Source organism: Colossoma macropomum, unplaced genomic scaffold (genome assembly GCF_904425465.1).
Source record: "Colossoma macropomum unplaced genomic scaffold, Colossoma_macropomum, whole genome shotgun sequence".
NCBI lineage: Eukaryota > Metazoa > Chordata > Actinopteri > Characiformes > Serrasalmidae > Colossoma > Colossoma macropomum.
This window is the reverse complement of record NW_023494803.1, coordinates 18,507,735-18,531,153: the sequence shown is the minus strand read 5'-3', so window position 1 is coordinate 18,531,153 and position 23,419 is coordinate 18,507,735. Positions and strand designations below refer to the sequence as shown.

General features: G+C 38.6%; 2 protein-coding genes across 3 annotated transcripts in view; both read left to right on the top strand.

The window, feature by feature from the left end:
• Positions 1-507: 507 nt before the first annotated feature.
• Positions 508-12,626, top strand: spint1a (serine peptidase inhibitor, Kunitz type 1 a). 2 transcript variants are annotated; one of them, XM_036593424.1, is made up of 11 exons: positions 508-702; positions 1,189-1,632; positions 2,775-2,932; positions 3,785-3,929; positions 6,225-6,395; positions 6,891-6,938; positions 7,917-8,048; positions 8,331-8,381; positions 8,479-8,649; positions 8,830-8,889; positions 11,981-12,626. In XM_036593424.1, exons 2-11 carry the CDS (start codon positions 1,233-1,235, stop codon positions 12,169-12,171), a joined length of 1,527 nt encoding a protein of 508 aa, XP_036449317.1. In that variant the 5' UTR covers positions 508-702; positions 1,189-1,232; the 3' UTR covers positions 12,172-12,626. The 2 variants fall into 2 exon arrangements, with proteins under 2 accessions (XP_036449317.1, XP_036449318.1); XM_036593425.1 differs by having other exon boundaries at positions 1,186-1,632.
• Positions 12,627-15,447: 2,821 nt separating this feature from the next.
• Positions 15,448-23,419, top strand: part of LOC118824195 (pleckstrin homology domain-containing family G member 3) — a 71,532-nt gene continuing 63,560 nt past the window's right edge. Inside the window, exon 1 of the mRNA XM_036594190.1 lies at positions 15,448-15,610. The gene's annotated coding sequence lies outside the window, so the exon portion shown is untranslated. The remainder of the gene's footprint in view (positions 15,611-23,419) is intronic.

Sequence of the window (23,419 nt, the reverse complement as noted above, 5' to 3'; positions counted from 1 at the left end):
TGCGCTGTCTGCGTGGGGCCTTGAATATTTTTCAGTCTATCAAATTACAAAGTACTTTTATGTATGACTGCCACCTTGTGGCCACATGTATAAACGATCAAATGCTGATTTAGGATCAGACTTTCTCCCTGTGCCGTCTCACAACAGCAGTATTCTGAAAATAAATAAATAAAGTACTATACACCACCGTATATGTAGTACTATACACCACCATAACCACCCTTCATTTATTTAATTATTTAATTTCCAGTCAAAACAGCCTTTAAGTCTGTTTCAACATTATTGAATGTATCCTGGATTACTTGGACCATGAAAAGCGTAAAATGTTTATATAACAGAATTAATAAATAAAAACAATTTAAAATTTATCACAAGCTTATCTTAAGTACTACTTGCCTAACTTTCTAATCAAGTATCTGAAAAAAGGGGAACACTAAGTGCACTCAGGTAAACCCAGGTGCGCGCCTGAAAGGGGCGTGGTCCGTGATGTCGACTGTTTCGCATTAAATTTCACTTCCTGTTACTCAGGTATCGGACACACCTGAAAAACAACAGTCGAACGTCATCTAAACTCTTAAGTTATTACTGCTACAGATATCGTGATTTCGAGTGAAAACCAGTTCAGGGACCGAGACTGACATCCCATGAGGGCAGTGGACAGATCAGGAGGCGCCCAGCTTTAACCTACATCTCGTTTAATCGGTAAAATACCTTCACCTTCTCACATTTTACTGAAAGGCCTTCAGACGTTGGCTGTGTGCTTTCAGGGTCCTCCGGTTTCTCTCAGTAGCTGTTATTTATGGGCTTGTTTCCCAGACGTGGATTACTGAGCTAATTTTTAGGGTTTTAAGAGATTTACAATTGATACTGTAAAGGCCAAACGAGACGGGGTTGGGGTAAGGCCTCTTTTTCCTTTCAGTTCTCTGGTGAAAATGTAGGGAAATGCTAATTTCCTTGTGTGGGTTTTGTTTACAAGACATGGAATAATGATCTAACTTGTTGAGTTAACATTGGCAAATCTTTTTAGCTTAGGCTTAACCTCAGTCTGGTAAAGTGGGTATACATAATGTTTTATTCAATAAATGGTCGCTCAGTCGTGACTTTGAAGCCACAGGCTCCTCCTTCACTTGACTAGCTTGTTGCTAAAAGGCGAGTTTCATGCTGAGAGGAAGGTTTTGTGTTCAGCAGGTTTCGCCTCAGGCCACAGAGGGGAAACTTCACCCCACAGCAGGATGACTCTTTATCAGCTGTGCTTTCTGGCTGTGGCCGGCGCTGCGTTTTTCCTGGCGCTAACTGAGGCCCAGGACTCCGGACAGCAGTGCCTTGAGAAATTCACCCAGGGAAAGGAGGACTTCGTGTTAGACACGGATGAGTCTGTGAAGGAGGGCGCCACCTTCCTGGCCACTCCTTCGGTCACTACAGCCTCAGACTGCGTGTCTGCCTGCTGCAAAGACCCCACATGTAACTTAGCCCTGATGGAGCGTGGCAGTGAAGAGGGGACCATCAGCTCCTGCTTCACCTTCAACTGCTTATACAAGCAGAAGAAAGTGTGCCGCTTTGTCAGAAAGAAGGGCTTCAAAAACTACGTCCTGACTTCTGTTTTTGGGAGTTACCTCAAGGATTACACTCCAAGTAAGTGTTAAAAATAGGTGTTCATGTTCTTATTTAAATTGAGGAGAAACGTTAGACCACCACTGATATCATTTATATACTTAATTGTGATATTATTTGAATGTTTGGAGGGGTGGATTGAGGTTTATACTCCAAATAACTATTAAACTATTAAAAATGTTGATTCTTCTTATTTAATTGGTGAAGAAAAGGTGAACAACCTTTTACAATACATTTACATAGGATATTTGAAGGGAAAGTGGAGTCAAGTATACAAGTAAAAAGTGAGATATGTGGTTAGACATTGGAGAAAAATGAACCACTATTGATATCTTTTCGTATTGTCACTGTCAGAACAAAACCTTATCTTCATTTTTGATGTTTTTCATTTTTTCCATAATCAAAAAATCCCATTTACACAGTGTCAAAATTTCATGACAAGCAGATCGATACAAATGCTCAAAATTGTTGAAAATATTGTTACAATAACTTACAGTGAAAGTTAATAAACATTTGTCCTTCTCCTGTAAAATAAATTTTTTGGGGATATGAGGTTTCTTCTGACAGCGATGAAATGTAAATGGTCATTAGGAAGCAAATATGCCATTTTTTGAAGAACTTGAGTGCCAAGTTTCCACTCTCTGTTAATTTGACTGGCTGTAAATTCACCTTTATTCAAATTATTTATAATATGCTTGTGTTATGGAGCTGCTTTCTGTTCAGAGTTTCTAACATGCATGTAGACGGTTTTGTTAGGAGCTTCCATGATAAACAGAAACTGGAACCGTGTGACTTGCGTTAGAGGATGATTGTGCAAGTCCACACCTGCAAGGATTTCGATACTCGGCCCCTAGATTGGGCTACAGCTCCGCTGCTTAGACACGTCTTTTTGGTAGCCACTGAGTTGTTCATTCTTGTAACATCTTCATTTTAAAAAGTTTTAATTGTTCATTGAGCTGCTTGAATTAGAATGGAACATGTTCCTGTTTTTCAAGATTCTTCTGCTTACCTGATGAAATTCTCCTGAAGTCTCAGACATGCCTCATTCCCCTGCCTCAGTCAGGCGCTGACTTGTTTGATTGTAGATAATATAATTGTTTTTTTGTTTTGAATATGATCATTTTGCCTTTCTGTTGTTTCTTTTGCCTTCCTGGCTTGCTCAGGTGAAGAGGACAAGCCCCCTATAGCGATAGCAGGACAGGACAGAGTGATTCAGCCTAATGAACCAGTCACACTCAATGGCTTAGAGAGCAGAGATGACCATAAAATCATAGACTACCAGTGGGAGCTGGTGTCTGGAAGCTCCCCAGCTGACATTGTGGTAGGTGGCCTCCCTCAAATTTCTTTAGGATCTTTGTGTTACCGTTAAGGTGACCTCTTTTGGTCTTTCAAGACACATGGTCTTTTGAGACACATTAACAAGTCTAAAAAGCACTCTTGATGGAAAGTTTTCATTCATGTTTATACTGAACAAAAATATAAAATAGACATTTTACTGAGAGAATTTGTCCAAAACCTTGCGAAATACTGAGAGGGTCATGAAACAGAATTCCCTCATTAGTGTGACCACCATTTTCCAGCAGTTTTGAATTACTGCAGAATCTAAGCACAACCAAATGTCTCACATTTATATACTTGTTCATTATATTTATGGGTGCCTAAAGGTTGAGTGGCTTGCTAAAAAGCATAGTGCATTTTGTCATAAGAAACCTCATAGCCCCTTTTTGTTTGTTTTTGGTTGTTCATTTTTACACCATTTAGAAAATGGGGCATGTGTTTACAAATCTTGTCAGAGTTGTTGATCTAGGACCTGTAATGTTGTTGAAGTCATAGTAAATAAGAGAGGAATCTGATCCTAGATCAGCACTCCTACTCTCAGAGGCTTTGTGACTACAAGCCCAGATGTCCTTTACTTTGAACGCATCGTGATGAATGGGCTGATAGGTTCCCTTTTCAGATGTACTTTTAAGTTTTGTTAGCGGACATTAAGGACACATTTACCTTTTTCTGTAAAGTCACTGTTTCATAGATGTAAGCTGTTCATCTGTCAGGGACGGTAACCTGGCCCTTTCATTCAACCGTGTGCTTCCAGCCATCCATCAAGCTTTCAGGTTAATGTAATACTGGATCTTTGCAGTCTGAAGTAAACCTCCCTTATGTCCATTCCTTTCAGAAATCCACACAATATCCAGATCAAGTAACTGTGCCTAATCTATCGCCTGGGGTATATAAATTCAGGCTGACTGTAACAGACAATGCCGGACAGTCAGACTCTGCAGAGGTCACAGTCTTGGTCCTCACGCCTGAGCAGTCGCACCGTGAGTACTTGTCTTGAAATAAATATGTGAACTTTTTTGCCAAGCACTTCTGTAGGTCATCCTGTACCAAATAGAACTGTCGCAAATTAATGCTGAAGGAAGAAAGGCAGGAACATTATGTAACTGGTTTTGATATAGGGGGAACTACTTTTTGTCTACATATACAAGTCTACTACTGACTCATATAAATACTATTATTATCTATAGTAATATGTATGCAACTGACCCATATAAGATTGATTCATACAATACCAGTTAATCTTAACCGCTGGCTCATATGAAAGCAGTTAATCACAACTGTTTACTCTTAAAAGCAGTCAGTCTTGTGGTTTTGAGATGATGTTTTGGTTTCATACAGAAAAAAAAACATACAGGTTTTGAAAAAATTTTCCTGAAATTACACTGGATGCCAGCATTGAAAATTAGACTATTTATGGCCAGCTGTTCCATAAAAAATAATGTGCTTTAGAAATTATTCTAAACTGTGACACTAGCGTGTCATATTTTTCTATCACTAATTTATAGTTGTGTGCTTCAATTTTTTTACCATTTTATTTTTTTATAAACTTTGGTTTGTTTTTTCTTAAGAATGTGAGATATGATGTTTGCACATGTTACATGTATAATCTGTCCTTTTATCTTGGTTCTGCTTTGGAAGGGCCAAGAAAAGAGGGCAGCTCTTTTAGTTTTGGTTTTCTGTAGTCCAGTGGTGCAAATAAGCTTTAAAATTGTCTGTTTGAGGTGAAGTAAACCATGCTGTTGTTTGTCCAGGAAACATAAAAATATTTTGCCGTTATTGTGGTAAAAGTTGTTTTACACTTTCCATCTTGGTATGAGTTAATTTGATAGCTGTTACTTTGGAAATTTATGCGTTAATGACAACAGCTCAACCTCTTCATCCCGACTATAAAAGATTTCTCATTAAAATCTACCAAGAGTTGTTCAGTGAAGTTTAAATGTGTCTCACGATTCATAGGAAACAGGAAATGCGTTGTGGTGAGTTTGTGGTGATTTGCTTTCGTCTGTGAGGTACTGAAACTGGTTTAGCTTGTTTTCTGCTAGAGTTTCACAAATCTAGAGCAAGCATGAGAGGCTGTTACTGTGGGTAACTAAGACCTTTCACTACTAGTTTGTTTTTTTTACCTAAGAAACTGTTGGATTGTGTTGGATTTCTTATTTGTCTTGGCTCCAGTAAGGATGGACTTTTTTTATTGGAGATGTGAACACATGCTGAACACTTGATGGTAAGGACTTTATCAGTCACTAGGAGCTGCCAGCTTAAAGTAGCTTTTTTCCCCTCTGGCACATATTATTGGTGAGGAAGGTATTATGGGACGGTATTTCTTATTTTATTCTTTATTCTTATTCTGGTTACAGTTAAATACTGTTACAAATTCCTGGTGCTCTTTTGCTGCCTCATGATCTTATTAACCATTTACAGCTTGTTATTGTAAATATAAGTAAGTACAGATACTTAAATTATTGACAAGATTTCTGGTGGTATTTGATTATCAACAGCATTATGGATTGGCTTAAGAATAGATGTCGGTTTTGTTTTGAAGTTGGAGGTTTAGCATTAGATTTAATGGAATCTTTCACACTCAACTTCAAGTTCAGTTGCATTTAATAGATATTTAGTTGAATGTTACTTAAAGATGGGCTGATCGCTACAAAGCATCTACAGTAGACCGCCAGGTTTCTTTACGCAACTGCAAGCTTTGTTTAAAATGACTTTTTCTGACCACATGTCTCCCTGTGGCGTGATGTCTGTATTTCTTTTTTCACACACACATCTCACAGTGAAACCTAACTTCAGAGTTCCTCTCAAAGTTAGTGTAAAAGTCATGTGGCATCATTTTGTGGTGTTATGGGTTTTATATAAAATCATAACATTAAGAAATAATTGTGGTATGCGACAATGAAACTGCGATCTGCAGTGCATATAATGGGAGTCAATTAATATCATGCTGTTTCTATACCATGCCCTTTTTAACAGTGTAATTATTGTCATCATACTTGGAATCATATCTGTTTACATTAACTTCCATAAAAAATCAAGGATGTTTTTACTTCTCCTGTGAACTTACTATTTTGAAGATATGAGGTTTTGTTTTGATAGTGATGATATTTTCTTTTATGTGATAGTTACTCGAGCTGGGCAATGTAACAACGTTCCTAGTAATTTTGTATTATGATAGTGACATCACATAATGCAGTGCACATGGCTCATTTATATGAAACAGGGCATTTTTAGATCATTGAATGTGGTCAAAAAGTGTACATTTCATTTTTCAGATCACTGTCTGGTGCCTAAGAAGGCAGGGCCCTGTCGTGGATCCTTCCCTCGCTGGCACTATAATGCAGCCTCCGAGAAGTGTGAGGAGTTTATCTTTGGGGGATGCAGAGAAAACCGCAACAACTACTTGTCTAAGGCGGAATGCCTAAATGCCTGTGATAAAGTGTCAGGTACTGATCCTCTGTCAAACTTGCCAAAATGTAAAAAAACTAACCACAAGAAAGTTTTTTTTACTGGTCCTTTGGTCATTTAATGGGGAGATGTTGTTGTTTTATTTATTTATTTTTTTGGGGAGTGGGGGGGGCATATTTTTTGCCCATTGAACACTCAATGGTTCCATAGAAAAATGACTTTGGGTTCCATAAAGAGCTTTTCATTTGATTTTTCTTTAAAGAAGCTATTTTGGAAATGAGGTGTGTGTGGAGAGCCTTTTTTAAAATTCAGAAACCTTCACAAGGGATTTTGACATGCATACAGGATGTATGTATTATAATCGCCATACTTTTTTTTTTTTTTATGTATGTACTTGCAAAAGTTCCACATACATTTTTCTGTCATGGTATGTAAAAGTGCACTGGAAGCAGCAGTTCTACTTGGTTTGATTTTTGTCTGGTAGTAAAATGTTGATCCTTATCACTCATCAATTGTTCCTTTTTCTAATGCAGTGAAGACACCTGCAGGAGGAGGAAGACATGGTCCGATTGAAATTCCCCGTAAGTTATAATGCCCCATATCAGTGCATTCTGTTTAGAACACCTTGTGCAGTTGGAGCTTTAGATTCAGATTGTTAATAAACTAGGTGGGAAGGTAGATCATCCAAAAAATGTATTGGCAGGCAACAGAGAAAGGTAACCTGAGCATAATGTGCCTGCAGTCCCCCATTAAGCCAATATCATTCACCTCTAAGCACTGAGTTCATTGTAGCAAGACGTAGTGTTGTACCTTAATCCAGTCTTAGTCTCTGTCTTGTCTTAATTAAACAGTATTTTGCAGGACCTAACTGATATATCGGTTGGCTGATATTAGCTACCCATAGTATCAATGGCATCGGCAGATAACATTGCCGATAATGGTCGTGGCAATTCATAGTTATGTATAGAACAATTTTCTTTACTAAAGAACCCTTGAGGAACCAAAATTTTCAAATGCGATGTTATAACAATACAGTTCAAAATGATAAATCTGAACACAAAACACCATCATGATAAACGTTACAAAAACATATAAAAGACATAACGTTATTTTGTGTTATATTACTTTCATGTAGATAACTGATAAAAAATAAGAAAAATAACAGGTGATGAACAGAAACCAAATTCACAAAGCATGTACAAAATGCGTTCTTACAACATTTCCGTTACGTGCAAGTGTTGTAGAACGCAAAGCAGAAACCTTCCACTGTTCTGCTGTGGTGCGTAGCTTCTGGTATAAAACAAGCTTATGGTAGCCCAATATGTGCTCTTAAAATAATTGTATTCAAGTAGTTTTCCTTCTCTATCAGCTAAAGAACAAGCCCTTCTTGGTTTGAAGTGGGGAAACTCTAAACTGAGCAAGAAAAACTCTAAATTGAGCAGTACAGGGGCTCACAGTTGAGAACCACGACTATAGATTTATCATTAATTATCCTTGTTTCTTCCAAGTGTCTTGAGACACTTCTTTCAGTTTATGAAACTCATTAACATTTTTTGCAGCTGAGCAGTGTGGAGAGCCTTGTGGACCAGAGAAGTTCACATGTGCTAATGGATGCTGCATAGACAAAGAACTCGAATGTGATCAGGAGAAGCAGTGCAGTGACGGCTCTGATGAGGAACAGTGTGACAAATGTAGGTACCTGTGCTCAAATTTTACTACAGGAATGCAGAAATACATTCTGATGCATTAATGTCTTGGGAATAGGAATAAAGTTATGCTGTCTTGCAACGTAAGCAAAATGTTATAACCAAGTCGAAGTATTGTACCGTGTTCCAAGTCTTTTGCAACTGTCATACACACTTCTTTGGCTGTTTAACTATGATTGTTGGCTTGAATAATCAGCGTAGAAGTAGACATCCACGTTGTTGTCCTTCATCTTGTTTTGTTAAGAATTTCTTTCTGTTCCTAAACAGTGGGCTCAAAGTTCCGCAGACTGCTTGACATACCTGTGGATGTGGACAAAGGTTTGTGTGTGCACTGTGGTTTTTATAGTTATTGTGTCAGTAAGTCTTTCCTTTCTACTCTTAAACCAAGTCTTTTACTTTTTATTTTTTATTTCAGTTCGTTGCACACAGCCTCCAGTCACAGGCCCTTGCCGGGCTAGTTTTACACTTTGGTACTACAACCCATACGAGCGTCAGTGCAAACGTTTCAACTATGGGGGCTGCGACGGCAATGATAATCGCTTTCAAGCAGAGGAGCACTGCATGAAGGTCTGCAAAGATGTGACCGGTGAGTTTTTGCTGGACACTTTTCCTTTTTTGTTACTTCCTAAAAATGTGCTCCTTGTAGTACATTGATCTCTTTGTTGATGAGAACTTCATGAGAACTTTTGTAAGAACCTCCAGCTTCTGGAGTGGCTACTCAGAATGTATGCATATCAGTTACTAATGTTTGACCCTATGACTGCAGAAAATGATGTCTTCGCCAGACGGGCAGTCTTCGAGAAACAGACAGGGGACGGCAATACAGGTAATTGTCAGAGCTCTCCTAACCCTCTTGAATCAAATTTCATTTGATTAGGGTTGTATTTTGGGCCTGTTTTACACATTGCATTAACATGTGTTTTCAGGGATGGGATTATGTTTAGATTTCACTTGATTGCATGAAAAGCCAGTTGTAAACACACAGGACGTATTTAGAGCAGATTATGATAGGATAACTCTAACAACATTTGGAGGTGGTCAGAGGTCATTTTTAATATTTGATTGGTTGTCTTTGTACTATTTTTCAATTAAATATGGGGTTTAAATGATTTGAATATCATTACATTCTGTTTTTCTTTACATTTTGCACAGCGTCCTAACATTTTTGGAAAATGTGTAAACGGAATCTGGCCAAAGTTTATCCACATATGATCTGGAAGCAAAGCACATGTTAATGCAAGGTGTGAACAGGCTCTTAGAAACATAAAATTTACAAGAAACCAGATTTCAATACGTTTTTTGACTCATACTCTTTGTTGTCGTTGCCATTTAAAGCAGTACTTCAGGCCAAAAATGTTATTTACACGTTTTCTTTTTTCCACAAATTTTAGACAGTTGGCCAAGACATATTTGGTGTCCAAAGTTTGCTTCTTTAGTTTTGCACTGGAGTTACGAGGCTAATGTAGCTAACAAGTAATGAAAGCTAACAGAGACACACATTATGCAAACTGCATGCCTAAATGAACACACACCTGCTTCAAACCCATCTCATATAGTCTTGCTTATGTGCTTTCTAAAAATCCTGAGCATTGAAGACGGTGACAAGTTCAAAAAACAGTCCTCTGTATCGGGATCTGCTGGTTCATTCCTTAGAGGACATTTTAGCAATTTTAACATGAAAATTCTGGTGCACTTTAAGAATAAAATACAGGGGTAATTGGGTGGAATTATTTCGCTTATCGAGTTCAACAACTATGCAAATCCGGGCAGTTATGATAGTCCTCAGAAATAAATGTTTGACATCAATTTTAGACGAAAGCTAAATGGAAGCTGTTTGTTTTAGTTACTGACATTGATAATTTATACACATTAACCTTTTTTCACCTACTCTTTGAAAGCTAATGAACAAAGAAATTCAAATATGCAAAAATTACAAGTATTACAATTACGCAAGTATTTTCCACCCCTGTGTATGACCATAAAAATGAACTGGAAAAAGTTGACTGAAACTGAAACTATTACTTCCCATAGTGAGCTTACCACTGGCTGCAACACTCGTGATCTGTGGAAGATCTTGCAGCATTTGCATATTAGATGTAATGTTTCTTTGGAGAACATACACTATGTGGTCAAAAGTATGTGGACACCTGAGCAATACACTTATATGAGCTTTTTGGACATCCCATTCCAAAACTACTGGTATTAATATGGATTTGCCCCCAATTTTAAGGCTCTAACAGCCTGCACTCATCTGGGAAGGCTTTCCACAAGATTTTGGAGTGTGTATGTGGGGAATTTGCGTCCATTCTATCAAAAGATCATTTGTGAGGTCAGGCACTGATGTTGGATGAGAAGGCCTGACTCGGCAGTTGACATTCCAAACCATCCCACACTAAACTCATCAAAGCGTGCCTTTTACCGTAGGCAGAGACCACATGGTAGGTAGCGCCCTCCTGGCATCCGCCAAACCCTGATTCATCTGTCAAACTACCAGATAGTGAAGCACGATTAGTCACTCCAGAAAACACATTACCACTGTATGTTTACCACAAACACCACTCTAGCTTGGCATTGCGCGTAGTGATCTTAGGCTTCTTTGCAGCTGCTCCTCCATAGAAAGTCATTTCATGAAGCTCTGGACACACATTTATTTTGCTGATGTTGCTTCCAGAGGAAGTTCAGAACTCTGTAGCAAGAGATACCACAAAGAAAGGTGATTTTTATGCACTACACGCTTCAGTGCTCTGCGGCTCCACTCTAAGATTTAGTACAGTTCCATTGCACAATGATAGCCCTCACAGATTTTAACAGGGCAAAAATTTTACAACCTGACTTGTGGCAAAGGTGGAATCCTATGATAGCCACATCTAAAGACACTGAGCTCTTCACTACAACCCATTCTGCTGCCAGTGTTTTGCGGTGGGTGTGGCTGAAATACCTGAATTCAGTACTTAGGAGGGTGTCTGTATACTTTTGGACATATTGTGTAGGTTTGAATTTTATATGTAAAAACAACCAGAAAAACAGCATGAGCCCAATATGGGAATTAAATAATTAGAAATCATTTTTTCATTGTTTCATATAGAAAAAGATCACATCATTAGGAGCATTAACATTATAAGCACAGATTATCAATAAGGGTGTAACAATACTCATTTTCATGGTCATTGTGTCAGAGATTTGTTTGAGATTACTTAATGACGATGCAGTTTAAGGCAAGTTTGTGATTTAGCAAAGCAGCTTACTTTGATCTAATGGGTAGGTAAACTTTCATTATCTTGTTGCTCCTATATTTTATAGCCAGATTTTGCAAAACCAAACGTGTTTTGGTTGATCAGCTGTATTTGTCATAAGTTAGAGTAGTAAATAAGATTTTTGGGCAGATCTTAACTTCAAAATGTACCATTCATTCCCCAGTCCATAGAATCTGTATATAAATCTTCACTACAAAAACATCCTGTTTTGCGTTCATTGTTTCTGTGGTACAAACACCCGAGGTGACCATGATTAGTCAGTGAGTTCATGTCACTGGTGAAAGTCTTGATCAAAAATCTGTATTTTGATTACATCACCATGCACCAGCAGGTGAAGAGAAATAATAGCAAATATCATCCCCATCCCCACCCCCAACACCCCCTCTCATCATTGAGTGAAACGTTCAGCTAGCTCCTGTGTTTCACTTGGAAATACATCATGGTACAGAGGAAAATGTGTTTTGATACCCAATCTGTTGACTTTAACCTAACCTTTAAAAAACTTTGTTCATTGATCAGCTACACAGCCTGTCAGGTTTGTAAATGACTTGGACACGTTTCACCTCCACAACTCTCATAAATCTCAACATCTGTTTAGTCTATTCACCTAATCAATTTAATCTCAGTAACAGCCTCTCATGCTCTAACCCCTCCTTCCCTTAGCTTCCATTGGAATAGCTGTGGCACTGGGCTTGGCCATCCTAATCGTGCTGGCTGTGATTGGTTACTACTTCCTGAAGAGCAAGAAGCAGACGCAGCCGAGGCACCAACGTGTTGCCGTCAACGGTGCACATTCGTTTCCTGTGGAGGACACAGAGAAACTCGTCTACAACAGCACCACCAAACCCATTTGATTCCCACCCACTCCCCACCACCACATTCTTTACTGTCAACCAGTGCTGCCCATTCCCAGTGCTGGGAACTCACTGTCCTAAACGGTTTGGGATTCTCCTTGCCCTAACGCCACCGATTCAACTCTTCAACTAATTACCACGGCCCTCAGTAGCTGAGGTTAAAGTAGAGTACATTTGAAGCCATGGAAGACAGTGGGCCACCAGAACTGAGACTGAGGACTCAGCACATAGACCAAATGCTTATGAAAGCTTGTGAATGCTTTTTTATAGGTAATTTTATTTGTTTGACAGTCCTCTTGGATGGATTAAGATGTTTTGTTTTGAATAGGCATGGGGCAACTGACCTATCCATGCTCTGCCCATATATGATCTTTCATAGCAACTGTTGCCAGGTTAAAAAAAAAAAATCAAAGATCATGCTTAATGTAATGAGAAACTATAGTGCACTCTGTTTAGAGGTACTACAGTTATAATCTTGAATTTTCAGTTTAAAATGTTATGCTACCAGTCTGGTGTATATTGTATGTATGCTGTAGTTAGATTGGAAACTATCCCACAAATACAGGTATTGGGTTCTTTTACTACACTCTTAACAAAAAGGGTTCTGTATAGTAGTGAAAATGGGTTCTTTAACAACAGTGAAACCCTTTTTGGAGCTATATAGAACCATTTTTAAAGAACAATGTACAAGTTTTGCATCACAAAGAAGAACCATTTGACCACACAAAGAACCATTTCTACATGCAAATGGTTCTTTGAGTCTTTATGGTTCTATATAGAACCATAGCCTTTACTAGAAGAAGCATTTTAAGGAGTGTACAGTTTCTTATTAGGTTGAAAGGGATTTTTGTACATTCTGTAAACTTGTCCAACCTTGCCATGAAGGAACACCTTTGTGGGCGGAGTATGTGTAGATCAGTGACAGCCTATATTAACCATTTTAGCCAAGTTTATTTGCTGTCTGTACATTGGATCTCATGTCTTCATGTTTTCATGGTTGTTGTTTTTTACATGTACCACTTCTTGTCTGGTTGTTATTCACCAACTCTGTGCTCAGGGTGAAAAATCTAGTGATCTAAATGGTCAGTTCTGTTTTGTCATGAGAGTCAGTTTGTCAGGCACAGACTGAGACTGTTCATGAATTTAACGTCATGAAAGCTGCTGGAAATGGTTTGATTTGATTGGATTTGGCTTTGCCTGGACCTGACAAGCTGTTCCTCAGTATTTTTGGGAGAAAGCTGAATTTAAATTTGTTATTGATTAGCCTTCAATATTTTAGTTTCATTATTTCTGAGTTTTTGTCCTGATAGATGTACACATACCTCCTGTTCTGTCTTAAAAAAAGACGTTCTTCAAGGAGTTATTTTTAGTAGAGGGAATGGTTCTATTTAGAACCACGAGTTCTGTATGGAGTCATTTCATGATTAAATGGTTCTGTGCATGGTGAAATTGTTCTTCAGATTGATGGAGAATGTTATATATGGTTCTATATAGAACCTTTTTGAAAATGTTCTGTATAACACCAAAAAGGGTTCTGCTATTGTTACAATCAAGCTTGTAACAATAGAAGAACCCTTTTTGATGCTGTATAGAACCGATACAACACATTCTCCATCAATCTGAAAAACCATTTCACCATGCAAAGATCCATAAACATTAAATTTTTCCATATAAATAGAACCATTCTCTTTACTAAAGAACTCTTGAAGAACCATCTTTTTAAGAGTATATGTATAACTTAATGTAAGAAACAAGATTGTTGAGCAGCATTAAAAGAAGTTGTTTTCTTAGTTGAACTGTGCATACTAAATGATGGAATTCTGAGGCAAAATCACATGTGAAATAACTTCTTCCACACTCCTGTTTGTACATAGATTATATATGTGTTTCTTAGATGTTTGTTAAGTCTATTAATTTGTTTTTAAAGCTTCAATAAAATATAGAATGTACTGTCGTTTCGTTTTACTAAATATGAACCCAGAAAGCCTCTGAATTGGAAAATGAGCTTTCACTCTTTAGCTTTGAAAGCACATGAGGATTTTTTGGGAACATCTAAAGTGGAATTCCACCAATTTCTCAAAGTTTTGCAGAAATTAATTCTGTGAGGTTTGATGTGTCCATTCTAGAGAAACGTACTGAGGTGGTGATAGGAACCAGAAGTGTTTAATACCTGTAAGAGCTACCTCAAAAAAAGTTATCACATACAGTGATTATAAACACATTACCTGATGTCTGAGACTTTGACAATAGTTTTGATAGCAGGTTTTTGACGTTTTCTGAAACATATTTTTCAAATGTATTTGTGGTGGAGAGGAACATGGAGGGTTTTGTAAGGCAAAATAACACAAAAACATATTTGTTCAGATTTACCACTATACTAATATTATGAACATTACATATACAATCTCCAGATTCGTGTAGATTCACTAGTCACATTAGTTAGTTAATAAAGTAGCTTTTTTTGCATTGTGGACATTATGACCCCTGGTTGCTATCATCACCACTGTAAAGAAATCTGAGTCGGTACTTTTCTGTAGAAGGCACAATTTCACACCAAACATCTCTGGCTTTATTTACATATGAACTACTGTAATAATGCAGAACTTTTGAAACATGGGTGGAGTTCCCCTTTAAATGGAATTTGTGCTTCCCCAGTTTCACCAATAGAGGGAGACGTTGGTCAATTTTTACATGAAGGCGAGTCCGAGCTTTGCCAGTGAGAGCGAGAAAACCGAACTAACGTTAACGCTCTGGAACAGGATGGGAAATCAGTTATCTTGTGTTAATGCATATGAAACTGGAGTCTGAAGTTTTCGGTATTTCGGTTTTCACAATAAATAAGCTATACTGATGCGTAAGGAGCGCAAGAACTGAAAGAACTGTTACTCTGTCCATTTTAACGCCATTTTCGTAATTCACTACATAAATGTGTGAATAATGTTTTTTAGCTGTCTCGAATACCGTTTATACCTCATTTTAAGCAAATACGTGATTTATCCCGAAAAAGCTCTACATAACAGCAACGAAACGATCAAAACATCCGTTTTCTTTCTTGTGCAGTAGAGTAAATCAGCTGGCTCTCTTTGCCCAAACTCCACAGGCATAAAACTTGAGGGCGTCGTGGGTGCACGGGTCTTGCGCAGAAGTCACTGATCTTCAAATCATCGTCATCACGAAAGTCCGCGCGCGCATGACATATAAATCGCTGGTTCTGCGCAGCCGCGGCGCCATGCAACCCTGCGGTGACGCGGAGCGCTGGGCGGAGCGAAACTCGGAGCTGCACTAATTACACAGAGTAAAGTTGGGTTCCATGTGGAGATGTAGCGTCTGCAGAGCTGAATGAAACCGAGGACCTAAAGCAAGCGACAAACAAATGTTTTCAAAGTGCGAGTGCTGAGATAAACTCCCTCTTCTCTGCGAGGAACCAGAGCTGCTGCGGGTGAGTTTTATCCGTCTTAAGAAAGATGAACCGTTGCTACATCTCTTCTCATGCCTGACATATGTTTCTGATAACTTAAGTTACCTCTGGAGTTTTGATGGACAGAAGTGCTGACAGAGCCGTAGTGATTCCGAATTATTGTTCTGAAATGAAAGCCTTTAACATCTTTACATATCTAGACGACGCTTTTCACCACTGCTGCCTTTGCAGTGCTGTGTGTCGAAGTAGTTTGATTTCTCACAGAGCCATTATGTTCCGCTTACAGTGCCTTGCAAAAGTATTTATCACCCTCAATACCCAAGTGGCACTGTGATAATTTGTGCTGTCATTTTATTTTAAAAGACTGACTCTCAAAATCATTTAGTTTAAAATGATATTTATTTTATGTAAGAAATATTCTCAGACAAATGACTAACTGAAAGATGCTGTTTGCATAAATATTCAACCGCTGTGCTGAGGAAGCTCCAAGCCCTAACGGGAACACAGCCGGCTTACAATTGGCCTTTACCTGTGGATGATTTAAAAAGTCTCAGTAACAGATCCCCTTACTTCAGGTACCATGGGTCAGACAATCGGAAGGAAAGGTGTGAAAATGAAGACCAAAGAGCGTTCTAAGGCAGTCTGAGATAAAGGTATAGACATACACAAGATAGGAAAAGGCCACAAAATAATATCCAAATGTTTAGAAATCCCAGAAAGCGTTGTTGGATTGATTGTCAGGAAGTGGAAACTGCATCATACCACCCAAGCACTGCCTCGACAAGGCTAACAATCACTCTGAAGGAGCTATAGAGTTCAGTAGCTGAGACTGGAGTGAAGGTGCACTGGTCAAAGATATCAAAAGCTCTTTATACAACTGGCCTGTATGAGAAGGTGGCTAGAAAGAAGCCATTACTGAAGAAAGACCACATCAAGGCACATCAGGCCATAGCTAAAATGTGGGAGGTTTTGGTCAGATGAGACAAAAATGGAGCTGTTTGGCCAAAACTCAAAATGCAGTATGGGGCACAAACCTAACACTGCTTATTCCTCAACAAACACCATCCCAACAGTGAAGTATGGAGGTGGCAGCATCGTGTGTGGAGATGATTTTCGTCAGCGGGGTTTGGACATCCTGTTGAAGTTGAAGGATGGATGGTTTGTACAAAATACAGGGAGGTGATACTGCAAGATCACCTGCTTCAGTCTGCTAAAGAACTAAAGCTTGGGAGAAACATCACCTTTCAGCCTGACTATGATCCCAGGCTCAAGGCCAAAGCAACACAGCAGTGGTTGAGCAAGAAAAAGGGGAATGTTCTCCAGTGGCCAAGTGAAATCCAATTGACAATCTGTGACAATATTTAAAATTACAGTCCACAAGCATCATCCAATCAACCTGAACAGCCTAGAGGAAATCTTCCTGGAAGAATGGGTGAAAATCACTCTCAAACAGTGTGCAAAGCTGGTAGAAACTTACCCCAACAGACTCAAATCTCTTATTGCAGCAAAAGGTGGTTCTACCAAGTACTAGTCTGAAGGGGTTGAATAATTATGCAAGCAGCAAAATTTCAGTTCTTAAACTGCTGACAAATAATGAGTTTCAACTTTGAAAATTGACTTTAAGAGCATATTGGTTTGCAAACAAATTAACTGGAACAATCTGTGTGTCATTCGTAGTTGAGACGCTAGATGTGACCTATGTGGATTTGCTTGTTGTTTTCTCAATATTTTATGGTTTGTTTTTAATGTTTTCTTGCTGTCTCTAACGGCTCCGAGATAAAGATGGTATGTAGGCTGCCATGCAGAGTAGATGCTCCACCTTTCTCATCCAAGGAGAGATGTACAGTGAGATTGTGCCTTTCATACTCCATAAAAGTCTGAGGGATGTTGAGATAAGCTTGGAAGATGCACGGTGACCTACAAAACTCTTGCCTGTTGAGAGCTGCCCTTGTGTGAGGGTGTTTTTCTTTGTTGTGTGAATTTGGAGTGTCTAAAAAAAGTATGTAGTCTTCATGTTTAGGGAAAAGCATGAATGCTGTAGCATTTGTGTTTAAAGAGACATGCCTCTTCGGTTTGGTGGAATTCCCAATTTTTGCATCCTTTTTGTAATTTTCATCCATCGGTGTTCTTGCACTACAGTACCCAGCATGCATTGTGCAAATATGTCATGCAGCTGGCAGTCTTCACTTGGCGATAAAGAATTCCTAACTACAAGCTAAGCCACTAAGGCTAATTGTTATTCAGCTTCCTAGCAGTGTAGTTAGCTGCCTGGCTTCCTTCAGCATTGTCTATCTAATGGGGGGAAAAAAACTTTGCAAACAGCCCACCCTCAAGTATCAACACCAAAGTGCTTGTTGTTTTTCAAAATTCCTCCCACCTTCAAGATACATCATCAGAAAAAGGCTTTCTTAGTCTTTAAACAGGAAAATCTCGCTCTAGAGACTACTGTGGCATGCTGTAGAAGGCAAATAGGCCTGCTTATAACCAGATGTTGTGACAGTTTGATTGTTAATTTCAGCTGGAGTGTCTCTTTAAAGTTATTTGTAATTGAACTTTTCATTGAATGGCTTTTTTCATGGTTAAAGCAAGCTGTTAGTAATGCTGTCTCACAAACAGTTTATCAGGAACTGTACCTGGCCTTCAACAAAGGCTCACATATGCACATATGCTTGGCAAGACCAGAAGTTTCAGGACTGATAACTCGTGTTTACTTAACAAAAGAAAACATTTCTCTGGCCGTTGAACTTTGGTCAGGATTGGTTGGCCATTTGCACGTCAGTTGGTTAAAGTTCTGATTTTGGAAAGCTGTGTACCAGCATTGCACACATTCTAACGTCGTCCATACCTCATCTCTATCTCTCATTCATTCCACACACATACAAACATGCTCGTATGAGGTTCCAGTGAGGTCTGCGTGTTGAGGAACGTAAACAAGCCTTTTATAACTTTGCAGTGTTTACAACTTCCACTGAGTTGTGGCAGATGGTTAATTCGTCCATAGGATGGAATTCATCCAGTGCATCCTATGTGAAGTTGGTAATGTGCCTCTAGTTCATGCCATAGCTTAATGGGGCAGGGCTGGCTGCCTTTTTATTTGCTCTAAGATTAACAGTTGCACCTTTTAGTGCAGCCTCTCTCCATTTCCTCATGTTAAAGAGAGTTTGTTTCATGATAGTTTTGAGCCAAAAACTTGTTTTTAAAATCAGAAAAAATGAATGTTTTACCCAAATCAGCCATACACACAGTTTAACCTTGCAATCTCTAATTAACATAATTGAAGTTTTTTTGTCCTTCTGTAAAGTTTTTATTTTTGGACATACAAGGTTTTTTATAACAGTGATGGTTTGCAGATTTTGTGCTTTGAAATGCAAAATAGCAGACTAATATTTTTCCATATATCAGGTTTATATGGTTTTTATAGTTTTATAGTCTTGCAGTTGCTTTGTATGTTTTATTTGTAATGGGTCTGAAAGGGGAATTCTGCATAATTAAGTGGTTAAAATGTAAACAATGTCATTTAGAGTGGTTTGATGTAAAATGCTTCATTTTAGAGACACTTGCCCTGTCAGAATTGTTTACAGTGGTGGTGATAGGAACCAGACGTCTAGAAATTGTAATGCCTCCAAAAGCTTGCTTATGAATATGCAAACTAATGTCTGAGACATTGTTTTAAGATTTTGAGAACATTTTGGTTCACAGTACATGCAGGTCATTGTGAGGCAAAATAGTCCCCAGAGAAACCTTTTTTTTTCTACTCCAGATTTACCACTATTTTACCATTTTAAACATTTTACATATAAAAACTCAAAAGACACATGAAGGTTCACTGGATCACCACCGCTGTTAAGAAAATCAGAGGTTAAGTTTGTCTACAATTAACCCTTTCACATCAATTACTCTGATTTTGTTCACACCTCAACCACTAAATTTTGCAGAAAATGAGGAAAATCAGCAAATTCCACTTAAACAAAGACAGAACCTCTTAATTCACAGTGCTGACATAATTGGGCCCAATCATCATTTTATAGACAGGCTCAGACTTTTACTTTGACCTTGTTTTTCTTCATCATCCCCTGTGGACCTGTAAAGTGGACCTGTACTGAGGTACTGTTTCACTGCCAGAGCTGCAAGGCTGAAAATGTTGAAGTAAAACATGCTGAGAAATTTGTCCAGGTTTGAGAGCAGATCCTACTATGATAAGACAGCTGAAACTTGGGTAACTGACTAGTTGGTAACATTGAAGAAATTGATGAGTTTTTGTGCGCAAAACCTGGTGTTCATGTTCATGGTAATATCCGACAAATAGAATTTGGTCGATAATCGCCATAAATGAACAATTCCAAATAATAAACTCAATATGAAAATGAAAGTCTTATGAAAATACATAATCACATAATCTTATCTAATATGATTACTGTGTCACCTCCTACTGTGTCACCTTTTCTAAATGTGTGGTTTGCAACCTTAGAGCCCTCCCAGACTGTAAGAGAAACAAAAAGGACTCCAGAAAGAGACTGAAATGCCTCTGGCATGCAGGGGTGAGTTCAAGGTCAGTACTTACTGAGGATATTGCATGCATGGAGTGCCTAGCGTTTATGTAAGGTATATTTTAATACTGCTCAGCCTGGACTATGCTGGAAAGAGCTAATGAGTCTGGGAGTGTTTGTAGTCGTGTCGTGGGTTCTTGGTCTGGCTTAGGAAATGATTATTAACCAATTAAGAGAATGGAGGCCAGGATGTACGTGTGCCTTGGAGATACTGCACTGCTGTTTATCGCTAGTGCTTTGTGAGTTCAGATCGAAAGATGTCTTATCAAAGCATCTCGGCAAATCACCTAATTATGATCATTAGGTTCTTTCAGTTGTTATGAAAATGTGTTTTTACAGTGTCGGGGGGAGGCACAAAGTAGAAGTGGCCGATATGATGTTGGAGTGAATCAATACACATTTTCAGGTTCAGTACGCTTTTCGATGCTAAGGTAAAGATTTGATTAGATTTCATAAGTTGAAATGATTGATGTGATTGGTGTGGCTCAGAAAAGCATTTTCTATTTAAAACAAAATATTTTAAAGCAGCATGTTCTTATAGTGATCTTACAAAATAACTGAGCTACGAAAAGTACAAAAATACATAGCTCAGATCTGCAACCAGATCAATAGATTTGTTAATTGGCACACGAAAGACGTATCATGGACAAAACAAATTTTCTAGTTTTTATTGTTTTTATTATATGACAGCTGATCACAGGATATTTAAGTAAATTTTAATGGTCTAGTAAGAAAAACAGCTTGTTTGATTCTATAGGATAAAGAGATATTGGAAAACGGGCTTGTAAAATGAATTGTGACTGGTTTTGGTACATAAAGGCGCACAATTATACACACAGCCCTTTAACAAATTTTTTATTTTCTTTTTGTTCCTTTTTACATTTAAATTTTTTTAAAAATGGTTATCGTTCTCATAGTCTTTTATAGCCTTTTGTAAACTGCTGTTTTGCTAGTGCATGTTGTCTGTTCTCAAACTGTAGAAAACCTAAATATAACGATTAGAAATGACGTCAATATGGGTATGAGTATACAAGTATGCATCAGTATCAGGCCGATACCAGCACAGAGTGCTGAGTTGAATTCTAGAGGGAATCAAATAATGAATGTGATCCAGTCTTACAACAGGTCTAGGGTATAGCACAGACTCTCACTGTGTGAAAGCATCTTTTTCTTTTTATTTATATCCGATGCTTACATAGTGTTGGACAAGTGACCACATGAAAAACAGTAGCACATTTACAGTATTTTTTTATTAGCCAATTTTTTACCCTTCTAGATTAAACAAACATTTGAAGCTTCTAAAAGATGTTCCATGTTTTACTTGAAACTTGTGAGAGTCATATTAGCATGTATTTTACCTTACCTAACAGTTTCACAGTGAGTGTTCTGCTGTTTTCCATTTCTAACAACCCCTTGATTAGACTGCCTCTCGTATTCCCAGACAGTGATGTATCTGGGATTTCCAGAAGACCTCTCCAATTCAGTCTGAGGTCACTGAGCTCACTTTAGCTGTATCTACCTAGATACCACAGAGAAAAACAATTTCTGATTTGGCCAATTTTCCGCTCTGCATTTCAAGAATTTAACCTTTGTTTCCTTTGCTTTTTTTTTATTCGTTACAATCTTTAGGCTTTAGAAGCCCTTAGGGTTCCCCTCTGCCGATTGTGCGTCCTAACATATAAGGATACATGTTGCCATAATCTATTGCTATGTTGTATATTTGCTAAATCTTGGCAGAAACGCAGTTTCTCCTCATGGTGTTACTCCATGGCATTGCAGTGCAAGTTCATCGGGTATTGCCTGGAATGAGTCAATTTTGTCCGCTCATTTTGAACCTCCGGCCTCATCCAAAAGGGAGTAATTAGTCAGTTGGTGCGTTAGACTGTTTGTTTTCTGCAGATCCAAAAGCCGCATAAACCCAAATGTGGTTAGTGGGCCACATTAAAAGCGCTGCTGTGGGGGCCGTGGTGGGAGTATGTGAGAGCGTGTTGTTCTGCGTGATAGCGTTTTGTCATCTCCCCGCTGTGTTAGGATAAATGGTGAGCTGCCACAGGAAAAATGTGGGAAAGCGGGCACTCCTCTTACTTTGTGAAAGTGTAAATGGTGTGTGTGGAGAGGGGAATTTTCTCTTTAAAGGGGGAGGAGGGCACAGGAGGGTAAGAGTGAGGTCAGCCAAGACAAACATGCACCGTGCTGCTGAAATAATAAAGCCTCTGTCTTAGGCAGGGCACCCCTGGACCCTGCTCCGAGCTGTCCCTTCACTGCCTCATCTGTATTTCTGTCTAGCATGCCTAGCTTTGGCCCTTTAGTAGAGATTTCTCACCGACTGTGGTCCTCAGAGGCCTATGGAGTAATCCGCCATTCCCATGGGTCCACTTGGGCGGACAGGGTTTGCAGCTTTGGGGTCAAGCGTGGCCTTGCTGTGGCGGAAGAATGAGGAGTCTGGTCGGAGAGGCTATTTTTAGAGCTGCTTGGGTCTCTTTGGCTCTGTCGGAAGTGCTTAATTAAGGAAGTAATTGTCACTCTTTCTCACAGAGTGAGAGTGTCTGGTGCGCTAACTGGCTAAATATATCTGTTAATGCTGGTAATGACTTTCACTGGGTGTATTAAACCCAATTTACTGCTATTTTGCTATTATAAACATTACATATGAAAACTCAGACGTGTAAGTTCAGTGCACGTGTACATCACATTAAAACACAATCATTTATGCACATCGCTTTGTTTAAAATGACAAAATTATTATGCAAAGCTTTTGATAAGAGATGTGCTGAAATTTCGGCCACCAAAAGTTTTTCGCCGAAAATGGTCGAAAGTGGCTCAATGGCCAAATAAGGCTGAAAATTTTGGCCAAAAAAAGCAAAAGATTAAATAGGTCTACGATTAAGTGCCAAAATCTACCACTACAGTGAAGCTCGCAATCTAGCAATACAATGAAGTGTCAAAGTCTAGCAAAAATCATTTCAGTGGTAATGTAATTAAAAATGCTGTTTGTTTCTTTCCCTCTTCTGCACTGATCAGCACAGATGTGTTCAAACAGTTTGAACCGCAGCAGATCAACAGTGAAACACCCAAACATGGTCTGCTTCAAGTGCGTTCTGTGCTACCTTTAGCTTACATGCCTTTTAGAATTAAATTATTTAATGAAATTCTTGAATGGAAATCACAAATAATACTAAATAACTCTTTAAAGAACGAGGTGTAGTTATAGCAGAGGTGTCTGGAATTCAGGTTTAGATGCTATTGGAAAACTATGAAGCATTATGTTTTCATAATTTTACTA

Excerpts from the sequence above, each read along its gene's own strand:
- spint1a (XM_036593424.1), top strand. The coding sequence starts at position 1,233 with ATGACTCTTTATCAGCTGTGCTTTCTGGCTGTGGCCGGCGCTGCGTTT. Across the intron at positions 6,396-6,890 it reads TGCCTGTGATAAAGTGTCAG|TGAAGACACCTGCAGGAGGA; the intron begins GTACTGATCCTC and ends TTTCTAATGCAG. Across the intron at positions 8,890-11,980 it reads GACAGGGGACGGCAATACAG|CTTCCATTGGAATAGCTGTG; the intron begins GTAATTGTCAGA and ends TCCTTCCCTTAG.